We start from the raw sequence: 12,560 nt of genomic DNA on the forward strand, positions 1-12,560 counted from the left end.
ACGGTCTATATGAGGACACTTTAAGAGGATCTCTGTCTTTCTTTGGAATAACTGTAATGAATACCCTGAGAGAGAATCCGGGAACAAATCTGTTTTGGTAGCTTGCTTCAACACATCTGTGAACACTGGAAGTAATAACTCAGATAATTCTTTTAAAACTCTATTCTAAATCCATCTTCTACTGGGGGAGGTTTCCCAATAGGCATAGTTTGTAAAACCTCCTTCAGATCTAGATTAGTAACAAAAAATCTATCTAATTTATTCACAACTTTATCATTCAAAGAAAGTAAATCTAAATTAGCCAGAATAGATTAGATTTTATCATTATCATGAATCACCCCAGAATTATATAATTCTTGATAGAATGAATGAAATTTATCATTAATCATCTGGGGTTTAAAGGTAACCATCGAATTTTTCCTTACTTAATTTATTGTCCTGGAGGTTTGTTCAGTCTTTAACTGTCAGACCAATATTCTATGGGTTCTTTCTACTAACTCATAATAACGTTGTTTAGATCTTTGTATAATTTTCTATCTATTTATAAGTTTTCAAAGTGTTTTATCGTAATTTCAATCTGGATAAATGTGCTTTCTTATCTTCCTTTGAATTCCTTTGTAACGTCATCTCTAAAATCTCTAGCTCCTTTTCCAAACTTTCACTCTCTGCCAAATATTGCTTCTTGACTTTCAAAGATTAAAAAAATAATTTGATCCCTTAAATTTGCTTTAAGAGCATCCCATAAAATAAAGTTATTATGTTCTGAATCCAAATTTGATTGCAAATAAAATGTAATATGATCACTAACATAATCAATAAACTCAGGATTTTTTAGTAGCATCCCATTGAATTTCCAATGATGAGTAGTTTCTATCACCTCAGAACCCATAAAAGAAATAAATAATAAAGAATTATTGGAGAAAATCCTGCTCTTATATTCAGCATTCATAATTCTACCATGTAATTGTGTCGATACGAGAAATAAATCAATTTGAGAAAAGGAATCATGTCTTGCAGAATGAAATGAAAAGTGTTTCTCTCTCGGATTCAATCATCTCCACATTTCAACCAGATTCAAATCTTTCATTAATATAGCCAATTGCTTCACCATTTTTGTTTTCTTCAACGTTTTTGGAGATTTATCTAATAAAGAATCCAAACAACAATTGAAGTCACCACCTATTAAAATATACTCATTCGCCTGATTCAAATTCAAAAATGTTGCAGTTATAAATTCTTCATCATTTACACTCAGTGCATTCATCAATGACTAAGCGTCTAAAAATATTTTACAATTCACCATCAACATTCTACCAGCATTGGCAGAGAATGATTCCAACATAAAAAGTATCTTTTTATTTTTATGTACTAAAATGCCTTAGAATTGAAAGACAATGCAATAACCTGTCCTACCCAATCCCTTTTCAACTTTGAATGTCCTTTCTCAGTCAAATTGGTCTCTTATAAAAAAAGCAATATCAACCTTAATCTTTATAATATAATCCAATACTCGTTTCCTTTTAATCGGGTGGTTAAGCTGTTTAACATTAAAATTTGCAAAATCAGGGCATTCATTGTATCCCCTAAGGGTGACCTCTGGCACTGTGAACACCAATAAAAATAATAAAAAAAGATCCTTTAAAAACAACCCGTCAAAAAACCAACAAATAAAATAAATAACCAAAAATTAAATTTAAAATAATTAAGAAGGTAAAATAAAACAGAACATATCTCATAAAATAGACTACCACCTCAGTGGTGCACCCCTCAATTACCCAGTTGTGGTCAATACCACTAGTGGCAGATGACTGCGGAAGCTTCAGAGTCATCCACACCCCAAACTGATCTCCATAAAAGATATACAATTTTGTGACATTTAGCCCACTGATTTCAGTTCACGATCAGCTTGGTCATCTCCTTCTATGTCAATCAGTCGTTGAGTTTATGTCATCTTCTTCCCATTCCCATTCCTCTTCTGAGAAACCTTTAATGCTTCTTCAAATCATGACTTGACTGATTAACTGGCAGAGAATTGGGAAAGGTTAAAGCATCATAATCATTCTCAAAAAATTGAGCCTGAATATTCCCGTAAAACAACTTCAATATTGTCAGATATCTGAAAGCAAATCTATAGCCCTTCTTCCACTGTACCGCTTTTGCAGGATTAAATTCTTTACACCTCCAAATAATATCTTGACTCAAATCAGCATTTAAAAAACCTATTGCCCTGAATAATCAAAGGACCCTGATTTTGACGCAATTCTTGTACGGCAAGACACAACATCATTTCTTTATCCAGGCCGTAAGCAACGAGCAAGAATTGCCCGTGGACGTTGAGATGGAGATTGACATCAGCAGGAATCATCAGGGATCAACACCACAGAGGACATTTTTTTCTCTCGCCGCTGCCTTTGGGAGACATTAGTGCTCCAGAACACATACCGTGAGGTAAAGGAACATTTGATATCTTTCTAATTCCTAAACCACAACCACCATCAAAAACTCACTGGGTCTCCTACTTGGCAGATTAGTATTAGTGAATATTCGTATACATTCTTCTCTATTTTCACTGTATGTGGACATTTTTTCTCTGTTTACATTTCCCTCTATTGTATGCATAACTTTCTTATTGAGTTCAGTTTACAGTTGCTTTTAATTATAAATTCTGCCTGGTTCGCACACAAATTCACCGATGTGAGAATAAAAGTGAAATGTGAAATTTGAACTTCATCAAAATGAGGACAATAAACCGATAGGAATCATTAAGTCATCTAGGTAGAATATTTATCCAGAGTAAAACGTCACATGTGTTCAATATGTTTGAATAGCATAAATGTGATTCACAGCACACTTTTTACAGGTTACCGGTGTGGGAAATCGAATGCTTGGAGTAAAGGTCATGGAAGATACAGGAGAAGACTTGAAGAGGCTTCTGGATGGGAATGGGAAGATCCAGTGACAAGAGGCAGACGTGACATGTGCACGACGGAAAATTATATTCTAAATTGGCGCAGTTATGTGGGATGGCTCTGCGTCATTACCGACACGTCAGTATTATTAAGGGATTGCATTCAAAATTCTTGAAACACTAAATTCCCCGTGGAGCTGCCAATGCGTATAAAAGCTCAAGGAATACCTCAGATTTCAATTCTATTTGAAGGTTTACCGACAAAACGTGGTGGCACTGGTTTCGAAGAGAAAATGTGGGAAATCTACCGCAAAGTTGACAAAATATTATATGTTGTCATTTCTGCCTTTGGAATTCCTGGTACGTAAGAGCGAGATTCAATTTGGGTAAATTCGTGTGAAAATTTTGAAATTGGTTTTTAGACATGGCGGAACATTGAAATATTCACGCTTTCGACTTAATGAAGGCGAGAGCTCAGCAGATTGAATGAGCAAGGCAGTGTGCACGATGGAATTGGCACTTATATGTGTGATCAGATAAGATAGCGGTTTTGACAGCATACACCCGCTGGGACGAATGGCCTGTCTACATTCTGTACAATTCGTTGATATCTGTATCATATCAAAAGTTTCAAGAAATCTATGAGAATGTACAAATTATGACCATTTCTTCGAAGGAGTGTGTTGAAAATGGACGATGACAGACGGCTGGGCAGAGAATCAGAACATAAAAAGTAATGTATAATTTCAAACCTATGTGAAACGAGATTGCTTCGAGAAAAAAAAGAACAATAGAATTATATCAGTTAATATTGATTTTGTGCATGGGAATGAAAATTTGAAACAGTTATATATGTGTGTGCTCTGTGTGTGTGTATGTGTGTGTGTGTGTGTGTGTGTGTGCGTGTGTGTGTGTGTGTGTGTGGGTGGGTGGGTGTACGTGCATGGGAGAGCGTGTATGGGAGGGTCCATGCCACTGAATGAAAGTTGGATATTCAATGAATTAAGATGCTTGTTTTGATATTTAAGACAGTTAATGACCTCCTGAGTTTTATGGTTGGTAATATATCCTCCAGAAACTCTCCATCACTGCAGAATTGGATTTTTTATGGGTTTCCACAAATTTAAGTTGCTTTGTGATAAATGCATACTTACTTAAACATTAATTTCTTAATTCTTCGGCATTCACGCCACACCTGTTGTTCTGAGGTTACGTTATTCACCCTACATCCAAGTTTAAAACTTTTGTGATAATAAATTTGATTTTTTAGCATTAAAGATTATTTATGCTCATATTTTATTTCTTAATGCTTTGGATTAATAATAGCCGCAAAGAGAACCTTTAGTACGTTGGACTTCATTAATCAACATTTTAAGTGTAGGAGTTGGAATGTTATGATAAAGTTGTACAAAACACTGATGTGGCCATATTTGGGGCTTTGTGTACCTTGTGTACCTCAATGCAGGAACCAAGCCCGAAACGTTGGTTATGTATCTTTCTATTTTCTATTTAAATTACATTGTTGGACCTGCTGAGTTTCTCCAGTATTGTGTTTGTACTGTGTGCCGTTTTTGTCAGTCAACTACTATAAATAGATCAATATGATTGAAAGAGCAGAGAGGAGATTTACAAAATGTTGCCAGGTCTTGAGGAACGAAAATATAGGGAATGGTTAAACAGGTTAGGACATCACGCCCAGGAGTATATAACAATGAGGGGTGATTTGATAGCAGTATTAAAAATGATGCTGGGAATAGATACAGCAAATAACCGGAGGCATTTACCACTGAGGTAACGTCAGATACAAACCAGAGGACATGGGTTGAGCATGAAAGGGGAGAGTTTAACGGGGATATTCTGAGGAATTTCTTCACACGACGATTGGTGGGAGGATAGGACGAGTTGCCAACTGAAGTGGTAATTACCGACTCGATTTAATATTTCAGAATATTCTTGGAAAAATACTTGGGCGAGAAGGGTATGTAGGGATATGTAATATGCCCAGATGAGTGGGAGGAGCTTGAATAATGGACGAGAGATTCTGAATGACATGTTTACTGTGGTGTAATGGTCTGAATGTGGTTGTAGGTATGCGCTTATGTATAAATAGATACATACATATAACGATTTATAATAAACATACTTAGAGAGCGTGTGTGTGTGTGTGTGTGTGTGTGAAAGAGGGAGAGAGAAAGAGAGCGAGAGAGACGGGGCGGGGAAAGTAGTGCCATTATTATAAAACTATATTCCAACCTTTAATTATCCTAGATTCGCAGTTCTCTGTTTATCGGAAGATGCCAAACAGCCCCAACAATTTCAGAAATTAATGACAGATTGTTGGCTAATATCATGGGGTATTGTGGCTATCCTAAGTGCACACTGCATTTGAATATAATTGTTTCAACCGATTATTATAGAAGTGCAGCTGTATGTCCCAAACAAGTCTTAGCAATGACGCAGTGCACTGTGCACAGGAGCTCAAGGATGGCCTTATTAAAAATAGCTCAGGGATTAATTTACATTTAACAAACCTTTCGGTTCTGAGTTACGATTGAAGGATGATCACATTGCGCTGTGTGAGAAAAAAAATATCACTCGTCTCGCCTTCTCAGTATAATTCATCTCCAGTCAGTGTTAATTTTTTCAGTGTGGATTTGTCGAGAGTCATGTTAGAAGATGATATTCGCCAATCATCATGGGGCAGGAGGAGAAAATTTGTACCAGTGTCTGTTTGTTACTTTGAGTATAGTTTTGTGGGATCGAGCACAAATTAATCTCATAAGCATTCCGGCGTTGACCACTACAGCTCTTTTGATTCTTTAAAAAAAAATCATGGTCTAACTTCTTTCTGAAAAATCCGGAACGTTGCAGAACTTGTTCCAGTTGCAGAGGAGACCCTTATCCCACAAGACACAAATGCGGATTTTGGCGAAACCGTCACCAGTTCGCCTTCAGTGTCATTTCCTCCTGCTTCCTTCACGTGATCACTGATTCCCCTGTTGAACTATGAACCGTCCCTCTCTCTCGAGAATTGCACCTTATCTCTATTCTAAAGAGAAATGTACTGTTTTGTTTTGATTCTGTATCTGCGGGTCGGAATACCGACAAAAAAGAATGTATCGTATGCACGTCCAATTATTCCACTCCCTTCAGTCTTCTATACGTTTCAATAATCTCCACCTCATTCTTCTAAATCAAGTGAGTAGAATCCCAAATATGTCAAATTCTCTCATGTGATATCATTTTCATTCCACGGATCAGTCCGCTGAATGGTCTCTGGACCCTCTTTGATGACAATGCATATATCCTGAAATAAGAGCACCAAAGACTGCTTGTAATTCCGAATAAACTATAACCAATGCCTCATCAATGCTCAAAATGTCTCATCTTGTTTTTTAAAAAAAATCTTTTGTACATCTTTGAATGAACTGGATATTATAAGAACCCATCAGGAAACATGCACGAGCATTCCCAGTTCCCTTTGACACCTCTGATTTCCAAAGCTATTAACCAATAGAAATAGGCTAGATCTTTATTCGTTCAGCAAAGATGCGTTATCGTACACTGTTGCTCGCTCGATTCAATCTCCATTTAGTTTTCCCAGTATCCAAACCCAAAGAAATCCTTCATACTAATAAGTTACTACATATTACCCGACCCTCTCCCCGATTTTGTATCTTGCACAGACGAAGCGACAAAACAATCAATACTGACATTGATCGTATTGACCTATCGAGTGAAATGAAGCAGTGCCAGCTCTGATTTCTCTGGAACACCACTGTAACTGGGAAAGGTTGCTCTGGGGATTCCTAGCGGGAAGGAGAGCCCAGCTTGTAGTTCATCGTTGATCGTTTCATCTCGAAATAAATTCGCCGCTCTTTTAATAGTGCCCACGTATTTCATTCCTGCAAACTTATCTCCATTTTCAATGCAAACAGGCATCCCTCTCTTTTCTCTCTCAGTTAATTTCCCCTTTACAGCTTCCAGCCTTCACTCTCCTTCCTCTGTCACCCTTCTCCACCCAAGATGTTGCTCAGCCACGCGATACATGTCCATTCCTCGTCACGCCACCTCGGTTCTAACATCTCCAAACTTCTGTTTAAATGCCAATTAAATGCCTTCATTTGTAGTCCAAATGAAGCGACTCTATTGGAATCATTCACTGTCCATTTGTTTGCCTGACCCACAGACTTCCTCTCCGAGTTCATTTTTTAATCTTTTTTAAATATTTCAAAATAGAAACTTTTACAAAGTCCGTAATGTCAAAATGAAAAATACAACTAACCCACCCCCTTCTACCCACCCTCAGCAAACTCCACAAGGAAAGCAGGAAGAATATTTTAAAAATCACATACAACAATTTAAGATATTACTAAATTCATACATTTCAAATAAGCCAAGAAATCTTAACGAAAACGTCACAATAATCATGCAAGTTATATGTTATTACCAATTTCTGAGGCAAATTATGACAAATTACTAAATTTCTTTGGACTGATAAAATCATGCATTTAGGTATAATGATTGATGTAATTATACAATCATTGAAAAATTTAAATTATTTGTTAATGAGAAAGATCAAAGTAGATATGTTTAAGTGGAAGGATTTACCTTTGTCATTAATAGGCGGAGTAAATTGCAGTCAGTTGAATATTTTTCTGTGAATTCAGTATCATTTTCAGTCGATTTCTTGTTTACTTCTGAAATCTATTTTTCAGGATTTAAATAAAATAGTATGAGAATTTTTATGGAATGGAAAATTAGCCAGAATAGCGATACATAAAGTGAGTTGGAAATACATTTTGGGGCGATTACAATTACCTAATTTTCAAAATTATTATGAAGCAGATCAACTAAGATTTTTTAACCATATGCTGGATGTTTTGTACCACCCCTAGCTGGGCTAGTGTAGAATTGGCTGGTTTTTCTGAACCTTTTTCATGTCAATTTATATTGAAATGGAATTTCGTTTTATTACAGAGATATAATGTACCGATTTTAAAACATTTGTTAGAGATTTGGACTAAAAGGAATTTATTGAATAGTTCAAAATGTAAAATATCGGTTCAAGCCATTTTTTGTTGTTAAACATGGGCTGATCCATCATATTCTGGGTTGAAATGAACATGAAGTAAAATGTTAGCACTCAATTATTGTTTCTGTTCATGTTATATCAAACGAGAAACATTTTAGGAGTATCAATGAGAAATTACATCGTGTTTTAATTCAATGCAAAATTGTAAATCTCTGGGAGAGGATGCGATTATGATGGAATTTTACAAAAAGTTTTGAAATCTAGTTTTCCCAGTGTTTGAGAAAGTTCTTCAACAGGTTCATTCATAATCGGTCCCTGAATAGTTTTCTCAAGCAATATTTATAGTGATTCTTAAAAAATATAAAGATTTGATAAACCCAGTTTCTTATCGGCCTATATCTTTATTGAATGTTGATTAAAAGATTTTGATTAAGGTGTTGTCAAATTGATTGGCGCAGTACTTACCGAACTTTATTCATATTGATCAAACTTGCTTTATTAATGTTAAATATTCAAATCGATTAGTCTGATAAATGTTTCCCGGGAAGAATTCCCCCTACCTTTGGTTTTATGATTGAATGCTGAAAAAATTTTTGATAGAGTAGAATGGATTTTTTTAAAAATTTAAAGCATTGGAAAAATTTCAGTTCGGAACAATGTTCATTAGATTGATTAAGGCAATGTATAAGCAAACTAAGGCAAGTGTATTGACTAATAGAGTTTTATCAGAATCTTTTTGTTTGGAGCAATCTATTAGATAAGGGTATCCTCCATCACCTGTTTCGTTTGCACTAGTGATTGAACCTTTAGCATAATTAGAAAGACAAGAAGATAAAATAAAGGGGATTCCATCGGGCTTAATGAAACATAAGATTAGTTTATTTGCAGATGATGTATTGGTATATTTGACTTGCCCTAAAGAGTCTTTGAAGGCATATCAGGAACAATTGTTACAGTAAAGGAGTTTTCTGGTTATAAAGTGAATTGGTATAAGAGTGATCTTCCATTGTTGGAAGCTGATTATATTGAATGTAAAGTCTATTAGGATTTAAGTGGTGAAATTGTATTAAATATTTAGATATGAAAGTGAATAAAAGCATAAATTAATTAGTGGATTTGAACTACTTACCATTATTGTCTGTAATAAAGGAGAATTTGAATAAATGGAAAGATTAGATATTAATATTGGTAGGAAGATTGAATTGTATAAAAATGAATATATTTCCACACTCCAAAACTTATTTCAGAATATTCCTTGTAAGGTATCGATGAGATTAAAAAAAAAGATTTAAATGCGTTGGTGAGGAAACTTTTGTGGAAGGGGAAATTGGCAAGGGTTTATATGCACGTTAACTTGGAAATATGGTATGCAACTTTAAAATAGTGTGCATTATTTTTATGCTTCCCAATTGAAAACTATTAATAGAATGTTTGATTTAGATAGTTTTGTAACTTGGTTACATATTGAATTGAAGAGAATTGGAGAGGACAGAAGGGACCATTTCATTTATAAATGGAACAGTAAAACTATTAGTAGTCATAAATTGCCAGTTTTATTTCATTTGATAAAAATGTAGGAATAGGTTAGTAAAACTATGGGACTCTCAGGTGGATTGTCTAGATATACCCCACTATTTACAAATAAAGCTCTCCCCTTTATGATTGACAACAACGTCCTTAATATTTGGAACTATAAAGGAATTAGAACGATAAATGACTGTTTTGAGGTGAGTCGTTTTGTAACATTTGAAAGGTTGAAGGAAAATTATCACATCCCTTATAATACTCTTTTCTGTTACTATCAACTTAAATCAATGTTGCATGACTGCTTAGGGAGATATTTCTATTTACCTAAGGAATTGACATTAGAAGCGTTGATCCGAGATGGAGGAAAGAACAGGTTCATTTCGGAAATGTATAAATTGTTGTAACAAAAAATGTCTAAGATTGAATAGCATAAATCGAGACTTAAATGGGAGAAGGATCTGGGAGTTCAGTTTGTAATGGATTGTTGGAGGAGGATTAATAGAGACACTATGACGAAATTAGTCAATGTAAGGTATTGATTAGCAAATTTAAATTTTATACATCAACTATATTTAACTCCAGAGCGTTTGAAAAGATATAAACTGAGTGAGACAGGTTTGTGTTTTCGATGGAATGAGCAAAATGTACACGTTTGCATTCAGTTTTGTCTTGCAAAAAGGTTAAGGGGGTTTGGACCAGATAAGCGGGAGTTTGCAAGATATATTAAAATTAAGTTTTTGGGTAGATCCAAAGATCTTTTTAATTGGGGAATTTTGTGAAATGGCCTTGATTTATAAATTAGATAAATGTCAGATCGCATTGTTGCAATTAGCTTTGGCAGTAGCGGGGAAAGGTATAGCTGTTTCTTGGAATGATCAAATCGATCTTAATTTACAAAGATGGCATTCAGAAATGAGGCGTTATATCCCAATTGAGAAGATAACATAATTTATGGGATAAATATTATGTATTTAAAAAGATTTGAAGCTCATATTTGGATTATTTTAATTTGAAATTTTGATGTCGTTTGAGAATGCCGCTGGATCACCTTACCAGATAGTAAATGAATGAGTTATTCTGTTTATCCATTTCTTTCTCAGTTATTTTTTCTATGGGGGTGGGGGGATAGTAGGTGGATTAGAATTGTTAATCGGAGGGAATAAGGTTTGGGAGGAGGAGAGTTTAGGGTTTATTTTCGGATTTCTTGCTTTTTTATGTTTTTTTTTCTCTGTAACTACGAATGATTATGATAATTGCTCAATATTTTTATAATGCAATTTTGATTATTACCCATTTTTCTAATGAATAAATTATTATAAATAAAGTTATATCAGACGATCAGAGTCCAATTATCTCCCTCGGAGCTCATAAAGTTGAAATCGTGTGCACACCCTGGAAAATTGTTCCGCAATCCCCATTGCCCATTCTATTGTCTTCCTGCAGTGAATTTAGTGGCGATTGTGATCCTGTCCCGGAAAAAGTGCGGCCTTTCCTCTTGCACCGTTCGCTATCTGGTGGCTATGGCCGCGGCGGATATGCTCCTCATAGTCACTGAGGTCATTCTGAGTCGTCTGAAATATCATTACTTTCCAGGGACTTTTCTAGACATCACTCCTATCTGCAGTGCTGTCCTTGCCCTGCGAAGCGCCGCCACCGACTGTTCTGTCTGGTTCACGGTCACGTTCACCTTTGATCGATTTGTTGTTATTTGTTGTCAGAAGCTGAAAACCAAATATTGCACCGAGAAAACTGCGGCTGTGGTTCTGGCCACAACTGGCTTTCTGCTCTGTCTTAAAAACGTACCCATGTACTTCATTTATGAGAAGGGAGAAATTATCGACAACGTTTTCTGGTGGTGCGCTGTCAAACCAAGCTTTTTCACTGAATCAGGATGGGTAGGATTTGATACTTTCGATGTGGCTTTGACTCCTTCTCTCGCTTTCATTGTTATCCTGCTCTGTAATGCTCTAACAGTCAGATATATTTTAGTCGCTAGTCGGGTACGCCAGGGGCTGACACGTCAGAGTAATGTGGCACACCGCCCTGACCCAGAGACGAAGAGCAGGAGGAGGTCTGTGATTTTAGTACTCGCTCTTTCCTGCAGCCTGATAATCCTGTGGATGACAAATATCGTGGATTTCTTCTATTATAAGTCGACAGGAAACGGCCTCGATATCACTGATTTTAGTCTTATTTTAAACAACGTTGGGTATTTATTGAGAAATGTCAGCTGCTGCACTAACACCTTTATTTACGTGGCGACTCAGTCCAGGTTCAGAGAGCAGGTGAAGAACATGGTGAAATATCCGGTCATCGCCCTCCTTCAGTTTATCCATGAGGCCAAACGGAGTTGTCAACATTATCTGCACACGCTGGGTAACCATCTGAATCAGAAATATCCTCGCATTATCGGGAATGCCAATCAGTGAGCCCAGACGGGAGGTTAGCTGCATTTTGCATTCATTCGGGTAAAGCCCGCTATATACCCCGACTCGACCCTTTGCAGGATTCTGGACATGGAACCACTGACAGAATCCGCTCCTGCCGCACAGATATTGTCAGCAGCCACACCCAGAATATGTTGAGCAGCGTTCTGCACTCTCTATTTTTTTTTGAATATTTTAATTTCGATGTTCAGACTCTTTCAGACAACAATAGTTTTTTCAAAACTTTTACAATACGCACAGAAAGTTAAACACAAACCTCGCCCACAATCGCCAATACAATGTAAATAAAGTTATATGAATTTTACAAATACACATCGCTCAAATACTGGTGACGTCAACGACCCTTGCAATAAACTGAAGAAACACTGAAGATACAGGCAACATTAAAACCGGTAAGGGAACGTCGCCTGAGCCACGTCCAATCTCTTTCAGTCGAAGTCTTGCCCTGCTAGGAAACGGATTGTTTCATTTCCATTCTTCCAAAAATAATTAGAAGTGATAAAGAAATTAAGGGGGATGAGATTGGGACTAAAGAGCCCAAAATTAGAATGTTTGCGGCTGATGTAATGGTATTCTTAACAAATCCAGATATATCGTTGAACTAGTTGAATACGAGATTAATAGAATATGGATTCGTGTCGGG

At 36.1% G+C, this 12,560-nt stretch overlaps 1 protein-coding gene across 1 annotated transcript; it reads left to right on the forward strand.

Moving 5' to 3' along the window:
• The first annotated feature begins 3,111 nt into the window (after positions 1–3,111).
• Positions 3,112–11,899, forward strand: LOC138762415 (probable G-protein coupled receptor 139). The gene is made up of 2 exons (XM_069936175.1): positions 3,112–3,268; positions 10,914–11,899. The coding sequence occupies exons 1-2, from the start codon at positions 3,112–3,114 to the stop codon at positions 11,897–11,899; spliced, it is 1,143 nt and encodes a 380-aa protein (XP_069792276.1).
• Positions 11,900–12,560: the final 661 nt, after the last annotated feature.

This window comes from Narcine bancroftii, chromosome 4 (genome assembly GCF_036971445.1).
Source record: "Narcine bancroftii isolate sNarBan1 chromosome 4, sNarBan1.hap1, whole genome shotgun sequence".
Classification (NCBI taxonomy): domain Eukaryota; kingdom Metazoa; phylum Chordata; class Chondrichthyes; order Torpediniformes; family Narcinidae; genus Narcine; species Narcine bancroftii.

What these genes read in the sequence shown, in the direction of transcription:
- LOC138762415 (XM_069936175.1), top strand. Translation starts at nt 3,112, where the DNA reads ATGCGTATAAAAGCTCAAGGAATACCTCAGATTTCAATTCTATTTGAA. An exon ending in TTCTGCCTTTGGAATTCCTG is followed by an intron (nt 3,269 to 10,913) that starts GTACGTAAGAGC and finishes GTCTTCCTGCAG; the next exon opens with TGAATTTAGTGGCGATTGTG.